Raw genomic sequence first — 19,816 nt, 5'->3', positions numbered from 1 at the left:
TGATATTTGATATAATTTGTGACAGCAAGTTGTCTACTCAATTTCACATGCTTAAACCCTGATTAAACTGCATGATGACATCTCTTAGTCTCAGTCAGGGGGCAAGCCAGCAAATCTGGGCCTGAAAAAAAGTTAGTTATATGCCCTGGTATTTCATGAAGTAATCATGGTGGAATTTCTTTGTGTCCTCTCCTGGTGTGAAACCCTTCAAATATGCACAAAATATGCATATTGTACTTGTGACAGCATCGATACATTACAGTAGATGTACACAAAATGTACTGATGACAACAAAACTGGCTGTGGACAAAAAGAAGAAACAAACCGATTTTATTGATATTCCTCAAAACATTTTTTTACACAGACCATAAATATGACAGACCAGCTACAAGTGAGCATGTGTTAATTCATTTATTCTGTTCAAGCAAGTTTCTTCTTTGCACAGTAATTTGGTTGAATGAATTGGTCTAAGCAGCAGGTAACAGGCTGCCATTCTATCTAGATCTACATCTAGATCAGAGCTTTACCAGCAGGTGGTTGGGGGGGTCGCTGATCACACGCGCCTGTTAACGCATGCATGCCACATAAAGGTGTGTGCAGTGAATTTCCCCACTGCAGCCTTGCCATCCTGTCACGGGGTACAGCGTCAGCGCAGCATCCATGGGCTGTCTGCATTCACAAGCAAGCTAGGGAAGAGTGTTGCCCCCCCAGCGACCCCCGCCGGGTGCCCTAGCTGTCTGTTGAGGATGTCTTAAGGATGGAGAAGCGAGGCAGTGAACCAGATGGAGAGGTGGGAGGAGAGGGAGTGTGTTGGGTGGGTGGAGGGGAGTTTGAGTGGGTCATTGGGGGGTCAGATGTGATCAGAATGGGGGGTTCACAGGGAGGAGGAGGAATGTCCATGAGTCTTTCAGGTTTTACTGCACATTCTCCATCATCTTGAGGAATTCTGGAAACGAGAAGAGAGGCGTGTTATTGAGATGGGATGTTTCAGTTAACATCATCATATATACCTAAAATACCTCAACAAACTGAAAATGAACTGAATCCTACAAGGATTTTTTTTTAACTTCACAATAGTAGCTCAACTAAAGTCTTGAAATGTCTCTTTTTGAGGTTGTGTCATTTGAGACGAGGCTTAGAGGCTGAAAACTATTTATCAATTCACCTCTTGTTCCTCCTAGTACAATTTATACTATAGTAGTAGTTCCCAAACATTTTTTATGTGAAGGACCCCTAAACTGACACACATTAGACCACTGACCCCCATTTAATAAGATTTCCTTCCAGGGTCCCACATGTGATAGGATTTTTGCTTTAAGATGTCTGATTACCGAAAGTGTATGAGACACATGACCATCATTCTGCCATTGAGTTACTTGTTTGCTAGGGACCCCCGTGGAACCCCCTCGAGGACCCCAGGGCATCCCCAGACCCTACTTTGGGAACCATAGTACTACAGTAGCCTACAACAGAAATAGGAATACTCTGGGGCTGCTAAAAATGTAAAATCTTAAATTACCACTGTGCCATCCTTTTGGATATTAAATAACTGGAAAAGTCACGTTTGACCTAACACGTCCATCATCATCATCATCATCATCATCATGCATGTACCGTCATAGTCCAGCATGCCGTCGGCGTTCTTGTCTCCATCCTTCAACAGCTCATCAATCTCATCCTCTGAGATCTGCTCGCCGGTGCTGCGGATGATGAGGGCGAACTCCTCTCTGTCGATGTAGCCGTCGCCGTTCCTGCACAAAAGACAGACATGTATGGGAACAAATAAGTAACCTATAACATATTGACGTTTCAGGAAAGGTGATACTAAGTGAACCACGTAGCCTAATAGTGTGAACGTACTTGTCGAATACACGGAAGCACTCTGCCAACTCTTCCTCGCTCTTGCCGGCCTGGTCCTCCTTTAGCAGCCTCACCATCATGACCAAGAACTCCTCGAAGTCGATGGTACCGCTACCTGAGTGTAATAAAGAAGCCACATAAGTGATTAACAATGGTCAGCCCGACCAAAGGTCCAAGGCCCTGCGTTGCTTGCGCACACTTTTACGCATGAACCACAGTTACAGAAAACATTGGAAATAAGTCATCCCAGAATGTAAGGATTTTGTATAATTAAAAGCAAAACCAAGAATATTGTTTTTGCATTTAGGGTCGCCTAGGCGCGTATCACAATAGATTGCATTTCATATGAATGTTAGATACAGTTACTTGGTTTATTTGAGCTGATATGGAAAACCTATAAAGTGCCAGAGTCGTGTATTGCCTGTGCGTAAAAACACTCATTACGCACAATAGGCGTGCTGTGTTGCTGTCAGAGATACATTATCCGTTGCTCACCGTCCTCATCGACCTCCTCGATGATCTCATCCAACTCCTCTCTTGTCGGGTTCTGGCCCAGCATCCTCATCACCTGACCCAACTCCTTGGTGCTGATATCACCGCCACCGTCGGTGTCGAACATGTCGAAGGCGGCTTTGAATTCTGGAGAAATCAGAGTCGAAAGAATGTGGCTCGTTTCTCAAAAACTTTCCTAATTTCTCTGCATCGATTACTTGGCTGTGCCTACAAGTTTTAACCGGGAGCAGAGGGACGTTTGCGCTACATAAAATGAGCCTCTGCATTTCTATATATAGCCAGAAAAACAGGGGCAATCCTATGTGTGAACAACTGAAGTAACGCGTTCTATCAACGCTGTGGTATTGTGCTAATCCAAAAAACATGGGGGCCTGATTCTACGCAGATGATCGAAAATGGTCTGCCTTTTCTACAGGAGCTCGTTCTATAATCCTTCTAAAAATATAATGACTCGTCTCAATTCACCTTGATATTTAGAGGTGTGATTATTGAAAACAACTAGGCCTTTTTTTTTATAACTGCTTTATAAATTTATAAGTAATCTGTAAACATTACTGGTTCCTGGACAAAGTAACGCTATTACTAAAGTAACGTGTTACTGTAGCCTGTACTCACCAGCCAGCATTTCCTCGCTCAGGTAGGAGCGGGCCTCTTGTTGAGCGTCAGTCTGGAAGAAAACAGGGGCCACTCTGTCATTTCATTTCCTACAGGCTTTATTGAGCATTTCAGTCAAAACCCTATATATTTCTGTACCCTTTAAAACCCTGAACATTATTTATTTGTCCTTATATCTACCTTATATAACCCTATATATGTCTACTGCCACTTTTACAACTTTTAGCTCTGTACATTTTGTTTTTGTTTTTTATTCTATTCTTATGAACTTATTTATCTCATGTATGTTGTCATTTCTATTTATGTTGTTTTTTCTTTAATGTGTTTTGTTTTAATACCACACTGTAAAGCACGTTGAGCTGCATTTAATTGTATGAAAGGTGCTGTACAAACAAAATTATTATTATTATTATTATTATTATGTTTTGAGCCTGAAGTCTCAAGGCAAGACGACACCATGGTGACAGTAGCAACCACCATGCCATATGATCCGTTTAAAAAAGAATATTACTAATAACACTCTAAATGTTTAAAATATCAAATATAAAAATGTAAGTTCAAACTATAATAATACCAAAAGTGAGTAAAATAATACCATTGCACACAGATCATCCATACATTTAGGATTATTCTAGAAATATGATTGTATTTTTACATAACTGTATGATTGTGTTGGTGATAGTACCATGCTGCTCCTCAAAAGGATTCCTGAGCTTGGTAAAACTGAGTCTGGCTATTTCAGGCTCAACACATTAAGCTCGCTGTATAAGGCGTGCAGACACTTAATCCTTGGGAATTTGTCGCCTAAGCAGAATCTGCACCTTCCCAGCTGACACCCACCCAGCTCCCCATCTTAACTCTCCACCAGGATCAACCATATTTACCATAAATAACAGTCTTAAATCTGAATATTTTTTGCATTTATTATAAATTATATTAAAATAAACTAAAAATGTTTACTCTAAAAATATAGTATTTAGAAAAAAAAGAAGTCAAATTTAACAATTTGATTAGAAGCCAACAAATAAACATCCAAGCCTTATGAACAGAAGGAAACATGCTTCTCAACAACTCAGCAGATGGATTTTTAGATTATCTTATGCCTTTATTACTCAATCAATAAACCTCACATGCTCTCATTATTATGGTTTAATAACTAATGGCTGGTTGACCGACCAACTTGGAATAGTTCATTGGGTCATTTGCACAATTGCACAAGTCTTACCATGTTTGTGGATTAGCTTTTCCCCCCCAAATATCCAAGGAAAAGAGAGAGGCCAAAAGGAGTGGTCAATCCGCGTGCACCCCAACAGAGAGACTAGACGTCAAGTGAAGATTCAGACACACTTTAAACGGGACAGCCAGGTCCCGCCCCCTGCCTCTCACAGGCCTCCAGATTTAGTATCCTGAACTTTTAGGGTTCTGGGGCCATGGCAAGCCAATCACGCTTTGGAGAGGAAAACTCTTGTTTATTTAAGTTGCAGGGTTCGGAATGTAACAGATGTAAACCCTGAGTTTTTGTGATCGAGCTCAAGGTAGAACAATCTAGGGGAAAGAATGGAGATGCAAAATGAATGGTTTTGGGGAGAATGCAGAGTTGCAGGGAATATTTCACTGTGTCTGTCTCCTGGTTTGTTTTGGGAGATGATCAGAGGTAGGATGTGATGAAGAACTGTGACATTCTGTAAAAGAATTCATACAGATAAACAAAATACACTTACAAAAATCCAGAGAATGCATTAGGTTACTCCCTATATGGCCCCAAAGCGGCTTTCAGTCATGATCGCCTAAAATAACCACACTAAAATATAAACCAAATTGAAAAATAAATAATAAAACTATAGATTTTGCAGCTTGTCAGTGTACACTGTCAATTTCTATTTAGGCCTTGTAAATAGAAGACAGTGGAGGCTATGGGTTCTGTGAATCTGGGCGTGAAACTCAAAACCGGGAGAAAAATGCTACGGAGTTGGACCCCATCTCACCCAACCCCCACCCGTCTCTGCCTCCACCCCCTTTAGCCGTGAATAGCTGGCAGATTTTAGGCTGAGAGAGGACAGGGACGTGTGGCAAGCCCCTGATAAACACAACCTGATGCTCCTTATATGGCGGGCGGTTCCTGAAGGGAGGGCCCGAGGTGAGAGACAGGAGAGTAGGACAGGATGCTGAGGAGGGGAGCAGCCGTGAAGAAAGGGGAGGGATGGGGGGGGCTGCAGGTTATATACCCAGGGGCAGACCTGCGTTTTCCAAAGGAGGAGAATTAACTCATCTGTTCTGTGACTGCCTCAAGCCTCTAATGCTGGCCGGCTGCTCGGCTTCACCTCTCCTGCTGGGGATGAGCCACATTGATTTCTGTGCTGGGATACCACTACTTGAAGATCAATGACAGAGAGTTGCTGACAGACTTAGGCGGAAAACAAATTGGAAGAGATTCATTTAAATTAGATAACTGAAATTTCCTCAGATACGACGGTTCTCTAGTGTTGAATGAGACAGGGTACGATGGCATACAGCACCAAATATGCAAATATGTTTTTTAAACGCAGCTGGAGGCTTGTTTGAAGTTGGGACTAGAGTAGGGAGATAAGACCAGTTGTAGTTGAACAAAAATGTGTGTGTGTGTAGGTATCGATGTCAGTGGTGTAGAAAGTGCATGTGCGTGTGAATCAGCGTATATGATCACTTTAAAGATTTTTTCGGGGGCTTTTCCCTTTATTATATAGTGACAGTGGATAGACAGGAAAGGGGGAGAGAGATGGGGGATGACACACAGCAAAGGGCAGCAGGTCGGATTCGAACCCGCGCCGCCGCAAAGGACTCAGCCTACATGGAGCGAACTTATCTTACTGGGTGAGCTAGAGGCCGCCCCAATACACGATCACTTTATGAGTGGTCGTGCACGTGTGTGTATCTGAGAGTAGGAAGGCCAGACAGACAGTTGTAATGTGGAAGTCCCAGAAAAAAGAACAAAAGAATGAAACAAAATCAGATGAGATAAGACGTCCCAGGCATGCATGGCAGAATAATTTTCAAAGATGAACAAGGAGAAAGTGGATTTATTTAGAAAGCACAGAACAGGGTGGAGAAGATATTCAGCTTTGAGGAGAAGGAGGAGGTGGGTGGGTGCGGGATGGGGGTCGGGGGGGACGGGGGTTTAAGCTATTGGTGTAGCATTTCTGGGGAGACAGCAGCTGCAAAGGGGACAGCTGGGTGGCCGGCTCAAGGAGGTGGCCAGGGGAAAGGGCCTTCGTCTTAAAAGGTTTGCACGGATATTTATAGAATTCCTCGCCGAGCCCCTGGGTTTCATATGAGAAGGAGAATAAAGGCGGGGGTGGAGGTATTTCACTTGTATCCATTTAGACGTCTCAGGAACAACCTCACGTTCATAACTGCACAGGGTTTATAGCATTTCGAGTTTGCTCTGAAGCACATTTCCATCCGATAGCATGCTTTGTTTTCTCTCTGAGGAAGGGTCACCAAGGAATGTAGAGCCGGCCTCATTACTGGACGTTCTCCATCATCTTCAGAAACTCTGGAGAGAAAAAGAGGGCATCAGTCAATCAATCAACTAACCCACCAAGACTGATCGAGGAATAACTGCACTGTGTGTGGACAAAACGTGCATGTGAGGTTTTTGGTTGAAGTCAAATCATGGAGAACGTGATTGTTTAGGCTGTGTATGATGAGCAATTCTTTATTTCTGTCATTCATGTCATCATTTTTAAAGGACTAATATTTCTGTCTGCTTTATTCATGTGCACACAGACTGAAGTGTCATTTTCATCCATAAAATGCCTCATTATGTATTTGTATACATAAGGAACTTGTCCACGAGTGCAGAATTGTGATGGTACAAACCGTTGACCTCTTCAAATCCATATTTCATGAGGAAACTTGTATTGATTGTTAAGGTTAATGCAATGGAAAGTTAACATAATCATTCTGCCTCTTAGCAGCACAGAGAGTCGCGAGATAATATCAAGATTTAGGTTCATCTAAATAGCAGTAAAAACTGAGATTTGATGGTTTTACAGTAAGACTCCCAACATCAACATACAGTACCTCTGATTACTCTAAGAGACACGGTGTAGGCTGTTAATATTCAATATTCTTAGTCAACCAAAAACATTTCACTTTCAGGGACTTAAATAAAGGACTAATTCTGCATTCTATGACATATGTTAATTTGCTTCTTCTTTTTTTTTACCAAGAGTTAGATGAGAAGATGAGAGATTGATACCACTGCAGGCTGTGTGATGTGAACGTTATTTTTGGTTGTCACATTTTAAGGTCACATTCTTAAAGAGAGAGAGAGAGAGAGAGAGAGAGAGAGAGAGAGAGAGAGAGAGCTTGATACCACTCTTATATCTGACCGTGTAGCCAGAAGCTGGTTATTTTAGATTAGCATAAAGACTGAAAACAACTAGACTGGCTCTGTCCAAAGTTCACAAATTCTGCCTACCAGAGCCTCTTAAGTTTACCAATTAATACGTTATGTCTTGTTTGTTTAATCCGTACAAAAGTGTAAAAATTCCCTGTTTCATTGTGGGTTTACTGAGTGCCGAACTATTTCTTGGCCAGGCAGAATAACTTCCTGGAGTCACCGCGAGGTTGCTGATGGAGACTCCAGGTAAGTTACAACAAATAGTTTCCCTCCATTTCCAGTCTTTATGCTAAGCTAAGGTAACCGGCAGCTGCCTCCAGCTTCATATTGAACGAACGAACAGAAATAATTTCAACCCTTTCCTCTAATCAAGCTAAAGCACTAAAATTGTTTGTCTGTGAATCTGGAAGTCCAGTCTGTTTTTCTCTCCCTCTGATAATCTAGCAAACATGATGGAAGACACTGTGTAGTCCACAGGAGTGAAGAAGCTTGTCTTGCTCTATATGTAATTTAATCTCACCATCAAAATCAATCCTTCCATCTTTGTTGTTGTCTGCTTCACCGAACATCTCATCAATATCTTCCTCTACCACTGGTTCTCCAGTGAGATGGAGGATTTCTCCAAACTCCTCCCGGTCGATGAAACCATCTCCGTTCCTGAGGATAAAATGCAAATTGTAATAGTGTGAAAGCTAATCTCTCTCCTTCCTGCTCTCTTCCATCACCACACAAAGATACAGTGGATGTATTCTTTAAAGCAGTGGTTCTCAAACTCTTTTCAATAATGTACCCCTTTTGAATTGTTACTTTAAGCCAAGAACCCCCTGACCAGCGCTAATCATTTTCGTTAGAAAAAAAAAAAAAAGTGTATATAAACAGGAACAGTACAGCACTGTCAGCGATAGATTTATTAAACAACAGCCTTGTAACTGAAAAAAAGCATTTAAATGCTAATGAGAAAAAGAGACAAAAACTGTAAAAAAGACAAAAACTTGTAAAAAGATGGTAGAAAGAAGGAAGGAAGTAAGGCAAGAATAGGTCAATGTATAGTAGTATCAAAAACTTCAAAAACAGTGACATAAGAAGAAAGAAGCAAGAAACTTGTAAAAAGTAGAAGGACAGTATAGGAAAGAAGGCAAGATAGGTCCAAAGAAGGCAACAAAAATGTCACATGTTTGGTAGGAAAGAAAAAAATCGACATAAAGAGGAACAATGTTCTGGACAACAGCCTTGTAACTATTAAACATTTTGTTAAATATCTCACATACCCCCTGTTTTCCTCCAAAGTACCCCTAGGGGTACACGTTTGAGTCTGAGGCCAATTCTCAGCAAAATCTTAATATTTTAGCAGCCATAACTGTTGCCTGTGGCTTAACTAGAGACCAACGAAAATTGGAGTCGAGAAATAGACAATGCAGTAACAGAATCTTGATTCATATGTGATCAACACTGCCAAGTTTAATAGTTTGATCCAAGTTTGCTAACAAGTTTGCCATAATCAGGGTCTGGCTGGTCCAAACACCATTCCGGGATGGGAGAAAAACGTGCTCTGGTTTATTGTTAAACCACTCACAATCATCATGGGGCAGTGCTAAGCGCAGCACGGAGCCCCTGTACAGCTGCAAAATAGCCTTGGGACGGAACTTGTTTTGGTGCAACGTGTACGTTCAAAAGTTTGTTTTAGTCGTGCAACAGAAAACTCAGATTGGCCAGATAGTCTAGCTAGCTGTCTGGATTTACCCTGCAGTGATCTGAGGAGCAGTTGATAGTCCTCATACATTTTGAGTTTACAATTCCAACACAAAGGAAAGTGTAAGGTACTGTAAATCGGACCAAAAATAAGGACATACGGCAGAATTTCCGGCGGCAAAGGTGCAATTCTGGAAGTGAAAGGTCGAGATGGATTTTTTATTTTTTATTTCTTCGCTTGTCAATTATAACCAAATGTAGCTCATTTGGATGAATAGTTAGTTATCCGAAGCATTGTAAATCCAGATTATAGGTATAGTACCACATAAGATAAGATAAATAAAGTTGCTGTGTTGATGCACTTTGTTTGCAGGTGTTTAATGGTTCTTCAGACCATAAAAATGTTGCCTAATTCTAAAATATTCAAATTTATAGGTTTTTCAATTCAGCCACAGCACAACATGAGATTCTGAATGCAGTAACATGTGGTGGTTATTGTTATTTGCCTTTTTAGTATTGTGTGTCATACTTGTCAAAAATGCGGAAGCATTCTGAAAGCTCTTCTTCACTCCTTCCGGCCGAGTCCTCCTTTAACTGTTGCACCATCATGACCAAGAACTCCTCAAAGTCGATGGTTCCGCTGCCTGAAAGGGGGGGGGGGGGAGTGGGGAGAGGAACAAAGCCAAAGCTGATGTGGCGGCAAGGAAGTTACATATGCAGTGCAACCTGAGTCCCATCTTCACTTAACTATGTCATTCATTTATGATATTTATCGCATTCAAGCAACAACATACCGTATTTCATGACTCATACCCTCCTTGTCTGCTTCTCTTTTCTATATTTTTCTATTTACCACAACAATGTCTAGTAATCCTCCAAATGGCCTTTGATAACTCCTGCTTTAAAAAAATGCACCAATTTCACATTGCATTTACATAAATATCAGTTTACACATCATAGGGAATCCTACTCAGCCTGTGAAAAAAACACAGCCAGTTGTAAGACAAGGGCATTTACAGGCAGGTTGGATCTAATCAAAATGCTATTGTATATTGGGAATAGTAGAACAATGTTTTTGGAGCTTGGCTTAATCTGGGGACTAAAAGTCAGGATATCTCAGTCTCTCTCACTTTGACTTTTACTGTTCTTTCTCGATCTCTGTCACAAGTCACCCAATTTTATGAAGTACAATACTTAATTCTCTGTACTTCTTCAAAGTGCAAGAGTTTTACAAATCCTAGCTGTTTTAACTGCTTCCTTGTTGTTTTGAATTAATGTCACAGTGAGTGGAGAAATTAGTTATAGTTACTTATCCCTCCATTAAGATCCTTTTTCTATTTGATGATCACTCAATGATCTCACCATCCTCATCAACCTCCTCAATGATGGCATCCAACTCCTCCCTCGATGGGTTCTGGCCCAGCATCCTCATCACCTGACCCAACTCCTTGGTGCTGATGTCACCGCCACCGTCGGTGTCGAACATGTCGAAGGCGGCTTTGAACTCTGGCCGAGAGAAGGAAATAGTTCAAATTCTGACAACACCTAAACTAGCAAAACAAAATCCAGGAGAAAAATAGTTCTGAAGCTTGTGATAGAGGTAATATAGTTATAACTAAAACTGATTGGAACTCTGAATAAGTGTCAAAATGTCATTCATGTATTACACAATACAAATGACCAAAGGGAATAATCAACTGGTGGGATTTCCATGAACACTTTTCATAAAACCATTTCGAGCTGCTCGTTCAGTCCAAATTAGCTGCCATTCTTTTTCAGAAACAGATTCAATTGGAAGTAATCTGAACAGCAGAACATTGTGATGAAAATCAATGTGAAGGTCCCTCATCAAGTGTAATTACAGAAGAACTGACCTGCAATCATCTCCTCAGTCAGGAAGGAGCGGGCATCGCTTTGGGCGTCAGTGGGCTTAAGAGAGGTGAATGGAAAAAGGTGGAAAAATGAAAGAAGAGGTGGTCAGAAGAAAAGCTTTCTATCTGCTCCCTGTGGTCTGCTCATTACCTGGATTTATAGGAGTGGCACAGCAAGAGGTTTCCACCCGAAACACAACATCTGAGTGTTTGAGCTTATTCACTTACTCTACATTACTGGTGACCACTTTCCAAGGCTTTCTAAAGCCTTTGAGACTCTTTTTTTAGTGTTCTGATGCCTTGCAGACTGCCATTGATTTCCATTCAATCTCGTTTGACTTACCCATCACAGTTAAACATCATATCTGCTTTTTCATTGCAATACTGGGTTGGTATTATTATTGTATTGTTTTATTGTTGTGGTGGAATTATTTATTTCAAGTAGGTTTCTAGTTTTCACAAATTGATTTTCATTTATTTAATTTAAAACATCAACATCGTTTAGTGGTATAAGACAAATGTTCAAATGATCCTTCAGTGGTACACTGTGGTCACTTGACCTCCTTATAGTAAAGCCCTGTTACTCCATGGAGCCAGAGAACACCACAAGAGAAACCCAAAGCCAGAGACAGAACTATCATTGACAAAGTGACAGCCAAGGCCTGGAAATAGCCTCATGTCAGGTAAGAAGTCATGTTTAATCCTATGCCAGCTGTCTGCTGTCATTCCTGTTGAATGATGGTTCTTAAAGGGGAACACCACTCAATGTAAAACATGTTATTCCCACAGTTAGGACTTGTTAGATCGGGAAGACGTAGGAGATGCCAGGATTGTTGGGGTTTTATACTAAAGCTGGTTTTAATCTCTGCTGTTGCTGTCTGATCAACAACATTCCCATTGGTAATTGTTCGCCCAATCTTACCATCTTTCCAGTTTGATCTTTTATCCAGACTGTATGCCTGATGACATCACAACTTTATAGTGCACTGTCGTAGATCCATTTGGAAACAGTAAGAGTAGCCCATTAGTGCTTGTACTGAGCAAAGTGTTCATTTTCTTAGAGGAACGTTGTTGAAATTTTGACTAAAGTTGATCAAAGCTTAGCAAAATAACAAAAGAATATTTCATTTGAGTGATATTCCCCTTTAATTGTTATATATATAATTATATAAACCCCTGTTTCACAGTAACTCAGGAGGACAGTACATATTCCCCCTGTTTGCTAGACAGAACCTCAATAATATCGCAGCATAGGAGGTCACACAAACCCACCCATGAGTTCACTATAGCTATTTTTAAGGTGAGATTTGGGAGAGGATTTGAAAGGGATTTTCTCAAGGTGAATGTCCTAAATTAGGACACTCAGAAAAGGCAGCAGGTCTTCTCAATTTACTCAGCTGTGCACTTTCTATCTTTAGTAACGCCAATCTAAATATCAAGCTAAATCACATCAGCTTTTTAACAAGTAACAAAGAAGAGTTACAGAAGTTAAAAATGTAAACTAAAGGCTCAAGCAGCAGGTTACCAGTCAGGAACATTGAATTTTCTGTTGTCTGTAGCAAGCATTGTAAAAAGATAGACAGCCAAAGTATTTCCCCAAATTAATTTCTCCAAAAAAATCAGGAATTCCAAGAGATGAAACTCCAGCTGATCACCCAGCTGCGCTGCAGATGAGGACCTGCTGGCTGGGTCACTGGGGTTGGTTTGTTTTTGCTCCAGAAGATAATCTCCGTCTTCTGCCACCCGGCTTTTATCCTCATCAATTGAAAACAAAAGCGAATCCTCAAAGATTCATCAACACTAATATTCCTTCTCCTTGTCGTTTCCCTTTCACCTCCATCTCAGTTTTCGGGTTTCTTACCATGGCGTCCGGCTGTGCTGAACAACAGACACCAGTAAAAATGACAGACGTCTGGGAAAGAGAGTCTTTTGACTACACATGTGGCTTTACTCCCCACAATAAGTACCCTCACATCCCACGACACTTTTACAGAAAATCATCACGATTGGACAATAGGCCCCTTCCTCGGACAAGAGACAGCCAATCAAATCCAACTTTAGTTTGTGCCGTCTTGCAATCTGCTGATGGACATCCCCTTGTGTGACACACTCACCAATCCCCCATATTTAGATAATAGACAAGCTCAGTGACGTTTATTTAAAAAAAAGAAAAGAAAGAAGCTGCATGCAGCTGTAGGGTTATTTTGGCAGAGGATCAACTGAGTATCACTTTGCCGATGGACACTTGATTTAACATACTGCACAAGAACATGAGTTTATGCGCGCACGCACACACACACACACACACACACACACACACACACACACACACACACACACACACACACACACACACACACACACACACACACTAACACCTCTCAGCATTCAGAGATTCTCTACCACTTCACAGTGTCCGTTAAACAATCAATCCCCCTGTGTCCCTGTCGCCACTGTCGCAGACTTGTCCTTGCACTTATGACATCTCTAATTTAAGAGGTGTGCAGATGGACTTGTGATCTCACATAGCTGTAGACCTTCTTTACACTAACTATTTTACCTATTGGTGTATCTCACTGTCAGGAAGTAAACTATATATATATATATACATACATATAGCCACCAACTGGCAACCCATAATTAGTATGTCAATCAATTGCAAGGCTCAATAAAGAGCTAAAGTGAAACTGGAGCTTTCTGGATCAAAATCCCATTTCCATTTTCAGTAACGCAAATAATTTAAAATCCAGCCTTGGAACATAATCTTGCTCAACAGTATGCTGTATGGCTTGCTTTATATGTCTACATAAGGTGTCTATACAATATTTCTGTTCAGGCTATTCTCACTTTTTTGTGGCAAATTAAACTCTTGCTATACTGTAGTTAACATTCATGGCAATCCATCAGGTAGTTTTTGATATACTTTAGTTTGAACCACAGTGGTGGACTGACAGGCATCCCTACAGTGCAGTTACAACACAAATACACTATTAATAGAACAAAGAATGAGGAGTTGTATTTGTCGGATAGATGCAATCTAACCTTTAGCCAGGAGTCTCTGCTGATGAATGTAGTCTACACACATTTTTAATCAGTAAGGCTCCGCAGTTTCCAAATTCTTTAACTGGAAATCTATTTATGTCCAGAGTACTGTCTCATTGGCATGGAAACAAGAGCAGCTGTGGGATCAAAAAGCATGCACGCAAGATATTCAGTTACTGTAATAAGATGCCATGTTCATTGTTCATCATTAAAAGGCAACAGAAAAAAGAAACCAAAAATTTGAGACACATAAAATATATGACGGACCAAGTACAGAAACAGAGAGGCTTTCTCAGCAGTTATAGGAGAATCAAAATTAAAGGAAGATCCAGCGGGTGGCTCACTGCTTTTAAGAGTAGATGAGAAAAAATTATCTTAGCATCAAGTCCACAGACTAAATTTGATACATTGAGATAGTGATACAGTTTACTCACTATCTCAATGTATCAAATTTAGTCTTCTGAAGTTTACCTTAAATTAACAATTTCATGATTTTACCCGCAAAGTTGTCAGTGATTTAAAAAAAAAAATAGCAATTCCTGACAGACTAATACATTTACCTGTGTTGGACCCTGACTAAAGCAGAAAATAAAATGTTGGTCAACAGTTTCTTTACAAGGCTAAAGCAACTAAACAACAGACACCCAACAAAAGGCTAATCCAACACCTAATTTCTCACCTTGAGATTTTTACTGCCAGAGATGTGATGCTATTGCTCACAAGTAGAGAAAATAATGATGTATTCAGCAGGCACTGACACTTTCTGATAAATGGGATCTCACTGGTGATCTAATGCAATGGGATCTACAGGGGATTGAAGTGATTTGGAGAGCTGTAAAGGTTCGTTGAAAGGACTAGATGTTGCAATCCCCAGGTCACTAGAGTTTGCACCGCTTCTAATTCGGGAGTTCTTGAAGGATGGTTGCTATAAGGCTTTACCAGCGGGACACAGTTGTGTACCTAAGCATCACAGGTGGTTTCGGCCAATTATCACAATACACCCTCTGCTGAGGCAGGCCCACCACAGGTTGATCAAGCCTGGGTGTGTGTCCTGCGGTTAGCCGTTCGTGTTAGCAGCCCAGGTAGTACCGCTCCTCTTCAGCCACAGCCAATGTCCTCTCGGTGGTGTTGGCCAGCTCTTTGATGGCTTGTCTGTGAACCTGTCGCCTGATTCTGATCTCTTTAAGGAGCTTCGCTGTTGTGCTGGCTACAAAGCCCCTACACCCCACCTCCACAGGGCGCACCCTTATCTTCTAGCCTCTGTCCTCTGCCTCAGCTGCTAAGTTGGAGTAGCGCAGCTTCTTACCCTCTTACGCTTCTTTGATGGCGTCCTCCCATGGAACTGTCAGTTCTATGATGTAGGCGAAAAAAGTCATCTGATTAATTTATAGGATTTACTTCCAGCAAGGCCCAATGACTAATTGGTATTCTTGCTTTTCAACTTCCATTGAACCGTTGCACCGTTTTTCAGTAATTCCCTGCACAGTTCAGAGTTCCCTTTGAACTGAGCAGTTTTGCTCCCTACGGTTTGGAATCTTACTTAACATGGCTGAAAACATTTTTATAAAAATGATTGTTTTACATTTAGTTTATCCATGGCTTCTAGAATGACTGATGGGATTAATACTTCTGATCTGAAACCATTATTGGCAGGACAACATTGATGGTAGGTTACCTATTGATGGTAACTTAAAAATACATGGATTTTTGTGTTTTTATTTTCCTCATTTGGAAATTTGACTGAATCACCATGATGTCGCTCTGACACAAAATTCACTTCCGGGTAGAAAACAGGCCATTGATTTGAATTGAAATTAATTTAAACCAAATCTAGTGTAACAAATAGCAACATCTCACCCCCGTCGGACTGACTGCTAGTTTGGGTGGTGTCATTTTCTTTAGTCTGTGGCCCAACGGGTAAATTAGATCTCCAACCTAACGTTGGTGAAAGTGTTGACATATGAAAAGCATCAAACATGCATTTTAGATAAATGAGATAAGAATATTCAGCTGTTCCTTGTCCCTGTTGGCTCAGCGCCGTTTAATTGTACGGGACGCAGGAGTTTTCTACCCGGAAGTTACTGTAAACAAACATTGTGATTGGGTCTATATGGGGAAAAGGAGTGGTGTGTTGCACAATACATTAAATGCATTATTTCAAACAAATACTGTGGCACAATTATTGGTCTGCCCTTACAAACAAACGCAAAAGCAGCAGTATGGACACAACTTTTCTAATAATCCACTTAACTACCCCTCTCCCTTCTTTTTTCTCCCTTGTCCCATTATATCCATCACACTCTATACCTTTTCTCCCCTCTTTTTCTCCTTCCCCTCTATACAACACTCTTTTTTTCTTCCACCCTTCCACTATTCTCGAAGTTTTGATCCGCACCATCTCCTCTTTCCATCTTTACCTCCTCTCACCCCTCTCAGTCACATCACCCCTGCCTTTCCCTGAGGGTGTGAGTTCAGCTTCCATGCCATCCAACTTATGTCACCGCCTTCATTGAGTGTCTGTTTGGGGGCCTGACTGACAGGACCAGATGGTGCTCTGCCGGGCTCAAGACTTTTCTCTAGTTGGGTGAGAGAAAAAGGTTTGGAAGTGTGAGACAATTTTGGTTTGCAGAGTAGCAACGAAAGACCAAGAGGAAATCGCTTGTCCTCTTTTTATTTTTTTTCTATTTATTTTTCTTTACTTCCTTCTATTCCTGGACATTCCCTGGGGGAGCATCAGAACCCTGTAGACAAACACACTCTATATAAGGCTGGAGGTATTCCATCACTCCTCACCCCTACAGCCCTCTATCCCTCCATCCGGATCCCTCCTTCCCCTCTCTCATGCCCCTCGCTGCCCTTCTTCTGTCATTTTCCTCACTGTCCAGTCTAGCTCTTTTATGTCAAGACTCTTTTAAACTGTAATTTAAAGTTTTTTAGTTAGATGTTGAACTAGACGCCAGTGTTGTAGTCGAGACCACCTAAACCGAGAGTGTATCGAGACCCAAGACAAGACAGAGGCTTTGAGGGTTTGAGACCGAGTCAAGACCGAGACTTTGAGGGTTTGAAACCTGGGCTGCGGTCGAATAGTCAGTTTTGCTTAGGAAGGTTCCTAACGGAGTGAAATGACCCAGAAGTAGTTAAAGGTGCAGTGGGTAAGACTTATAAAACTAACTTTCTGTCATATTTGCTGAAACTGACCCTATGTTCCAGTAGAACTACATGAAGAAAGAATGAAAAAAAAATCTGGCTCCTCTGGCACCACCTACAGCCTTTTAGTGCAATTTGCAAAAATCCACCGCTCCCTGTTCAGATGCAACAATCAGGGCCAGGGGGGGTTTAACTGTGTGTCAATTACTGCTCATAAGGGGCTTATAATAAAAAAGTCCTAATTAGGACACCGTACGGTTCTTCGCAATCCTACCTACAGCACCTTTAAATATCCGCCATGATAAGAGCTGTGCAAATTTTCTAAGTGATAAGGAAAGGTGCTTCAATGCTTCCTTTGTTACCTCCTTTAGCATAGGATACACTGGACCATCCTTTACGAAAGGAAAGGAGATAATGCCATCCTACAAGTCTTTGTGGCAGCAAAATGTAAAGAGACGCATCACCATTTCGCCGTTCATAATCAATATACAGTAAGATGCGCACTAGCGCAGTAATCCTGTACGCACCGTGCGTACATTTCATTTTCTGAGACATTGCAACACATCTAGGCCTAATAATAATAATAATAATGTACTTTATGGCACTGTTTGAGTTTATAAACCGGTTAATGCGAGAACTTTACTCTCCTCTCCAACGCTTAAAATGACAGTGAGCATGTGTTAACAGAACTGTGAATGAATGGATCGCTGAATCCAAAGTTACAGAGCACACCGGTGCTTATCTTCCATACATTTAACTCTTATTTTCATACAATCATCCTAATCGGGATTCATGAGGATAAAAATGAGTGGACAGGAGGGTGAACGTAAGCAACCAACAATGACAATAAACTGTATTGCTCCCACCTTTTCATAAAGCTGGTGACGATCCTCATCCTGTAGAGCAGAGGTTCTCAAACTTTTTTCAATAATGTAACCCCTTTGAACAGTTTTTTAAGCCATGTACCCCCTAACTAACCTGACTCTGTCAGATGGATTGCTTCGCATTTGCTCAGCATATCCATCTGGGAACTTTCCGTTGGAGAACTTTTGGGAAGGGGCGGAAATACTGGTTAGCTGATTGGATGAACCATCTGTCTATCACCTATGTTGGTGATAGACGGGCCAAATCAACCAATCAGATCCACGAAGCGTATGAAAATACAACCACAAGCCCGCCCCTGCTGCTGCAGGAAAAGCATAGCTCGTTAGCTCAGCATGCAAACATGTCGGTAAAGGATATTTTCCGTTTGTGTAACGAGAATTTAGGAATAAAAGGAACCATTTCAGGTTCACGGACCATATTCCAAAAGAAGGATCCAAGAGAAAAAAAGCATTAGCGAGCGGCTACCGCTGTCTGAAAATACTGGTTAGCTGATTGGATAAACCATCTGTCTATCACCACCTAACCCACCTCAAAACCAACGCTGATTGGCCCGGTCGTTTGGCTAACGGCTCCAAATTTTCTCTGACTCAAGATGCCAGACTGATCTGCGAGTGGAAAACTGGAGCTCACGAGATCAGGACGGTCTCACGAGGCTACCCCCTAACCAGAGTGAATAAGTTTTGGCAGAAGAAAACCGACAAACTTGAAAAATAAGACAGTAGAAGTAACTACAGCCTTGTAACTGAAAAACATTTTGCAAAAAATCTTACGTACCCCCTGCAGCCCTCCAAAGTACCCTTAGGGGCATACGTACCCCCATTTGAGAAACACTGCTGTAGAGGTTATGTGGACAGGGATGTCCACCTCCTTGGCTAAGAGCAGGCATACAGAGGGTGTAGTCCTATTCTGGATCTCAAGGGGGCTCAAGCAAGTACGCAAGATGTTGACGGCAATCCATCACGACAGGTGTTTGGTGTGCCGCCATCTACCTCAGAAACCCGCACTCCCAGATACCTCTCTGGCAGGGTCACTGGTTTCCTGAGGTTTTACTTTTTTTACATTTGTTTGTATATATATATATAATTTATTTATTTTTTACACATTGCTCTAGTTAGTTGTAATTGATATGGTATTTATTTCACACACAGTTTAGTTTTAGTTAGATTTATTAAGTTGCAGGTTTGAACAGTTAATTGTTTGTTCTTCATACTCACCTTTTCTTTGTTCTTTTGTTTGGTCCGCTGTGCAGAAATGTTTGGGGAGGAGCCGCCCAGCAGCGTGGTGTATTTATGGTAATGATGATGTCCTCGCTTAGCCTAGAAATCTAGACGCACCTTAGCGGCAGTAAATTTAATTTGCAGCCAACATCTTGTATCTTGTATCTTGTCAGGCTAGTCCTTACTGACATCATTAGACAAAAACAAGCCATGGGGATTTTCTGTGTCTAATTAATTTTCAATTTGGTTTAGACATGTGAGGGGTAATTGATATAAACTCCCTCATGGAGTTTTCATTTGTTTTCTGTATTGTGTAAATGAGTGCAAACGGTGTCTAGCTTTGCCCAGATTTTGGTGAAGTTATGTTCGGTAGACTCACTGCTGAAAGATAGTGGTGCAGTCCAGGGCTGATTGAGAGCCCTATATAGGCAGTTGCATTTTGCTGCTTAGGAAGGGGGATGCCGTGCTGATACAAACACGTCCTTAGGAAAGATTTGCGTATTTTGTTGTACAATAAGAAATGAAGAGCAGTGCTGTTATAAGCACATGCTTTATTGACATTTTGGGACAGACTATTGGAGAAGCTTTGCTGC

The 19,816-nt window shown here is 41.3% G+C and overlaps 2 protein-coding genes across 2 annotated transcripts; both read right to left on the bottom strand.

The window, feature by feature from the left end:
* Nucleotides 1–313: 313 nt before the first annotated feature.
* Nucleotides 314–4,324, bottom strand: tnnc2.2 (troponin C2, fast skeletal type, tandem duplicate 2). The gene is made up of 6 exons (XM_028582412.1): nt 4,214–4,324; nt 2,989–3,040; nt 2,356–2,499; nt 1,861–1,975; nt 1,615–1,751; nt 314–946 (listed from the first exon to the last, which is right to left on the bottom strand). Exons 1-6 carry the CDS (start codon nt 4,214–4,216, stop codon nt 915–917), a joined length of 483 nt encoding a protein of 160 aa, XP_028438213.1. The 5' UTR covers nt 4,217–4,324; the 3' UTR covers nt 314–914.
* A 1,953-nt stretch (nt 4,325–6,277) lies between these two features.
* tnnc2.1 (troponin C2, fast skeletal type, tandem duplicate 1) lies at nt 6,278–12,901 on the bottom strand. Its single transcript, XM_028582411.1, has 6 exons — nt 12,794–12,901; nt 10,936–10,990; nt 10,424–10,567; nt 9,591–9,705; nt 7,893–8,029; nt 6,278–6,520 (listed from the first exon to the last, which is right to left on the bottom strand). Exons 1-6 carry the CDS (start codon nt 12,794–12,796, stop codon nt 6,489–6,491), a joined length of 486 nt encoding a protein of 161 aa, XP_028438212.1. The 5' UTR covers nt 12,797–12,901; the 3' UTR covers nt 6,278–6,488.
* Nucleotides 12,902–19,816: the final 6,915 nt, after the last annotated feature.

This window comes from Perca flavescens, chromosome 7 (assembly GCF_004354835.1).
Source record: "Perca flavescens isolate YP-PL-M2 chromosome 7, PFLA_1.0, whole genome shotgun sequence".
Classification (NCBI taxonomy): Eukaryota; Metazoa; Chordata; class Actinopteri; order Perciformes; family Percidae; genus Perca; species Perca flavescens.
This window is presented reverse-complemented; position numbering and strand designations above follow the sequence as displayed.

Bases quoted from the DNA above. Each gene is read 5' to 3' on its own strand.
- tnnc2.2 (XM_028582412.1), bottom strand. The intron at 2,500-2,988 runs GTGAGTACAGGC...TGATTTCTCCAG, and splicing joins GAGCGAGGAAATGCTGGCTG to AATTCAAAGCCGCCTTCGAC. The intron at 1,976-2,355 runs GTGAGCAACGGA...TATTACACTCAG, and splicing joins CGAGGAGGTCGATGAGGACG to GTAGCGGTACCATCGACTTC.
- tnnc2.1 (XM_028582411.1), bottom strand. The intron at 10,568-10,935 runs GTCAGTTCTTCT...TCTCTCGGCCAG, and splicing joins GACTGAGGAGATGATTGCAG to AGTTCAAAGCCGCCTTCGAC. The intron at 8,030-9,590 runs GTATGACACACA...TTTTATCCTCAG, and splicing joins TGCTTCCGCATTTTTGACAA to GAACGGAGATGGTTTCATCG.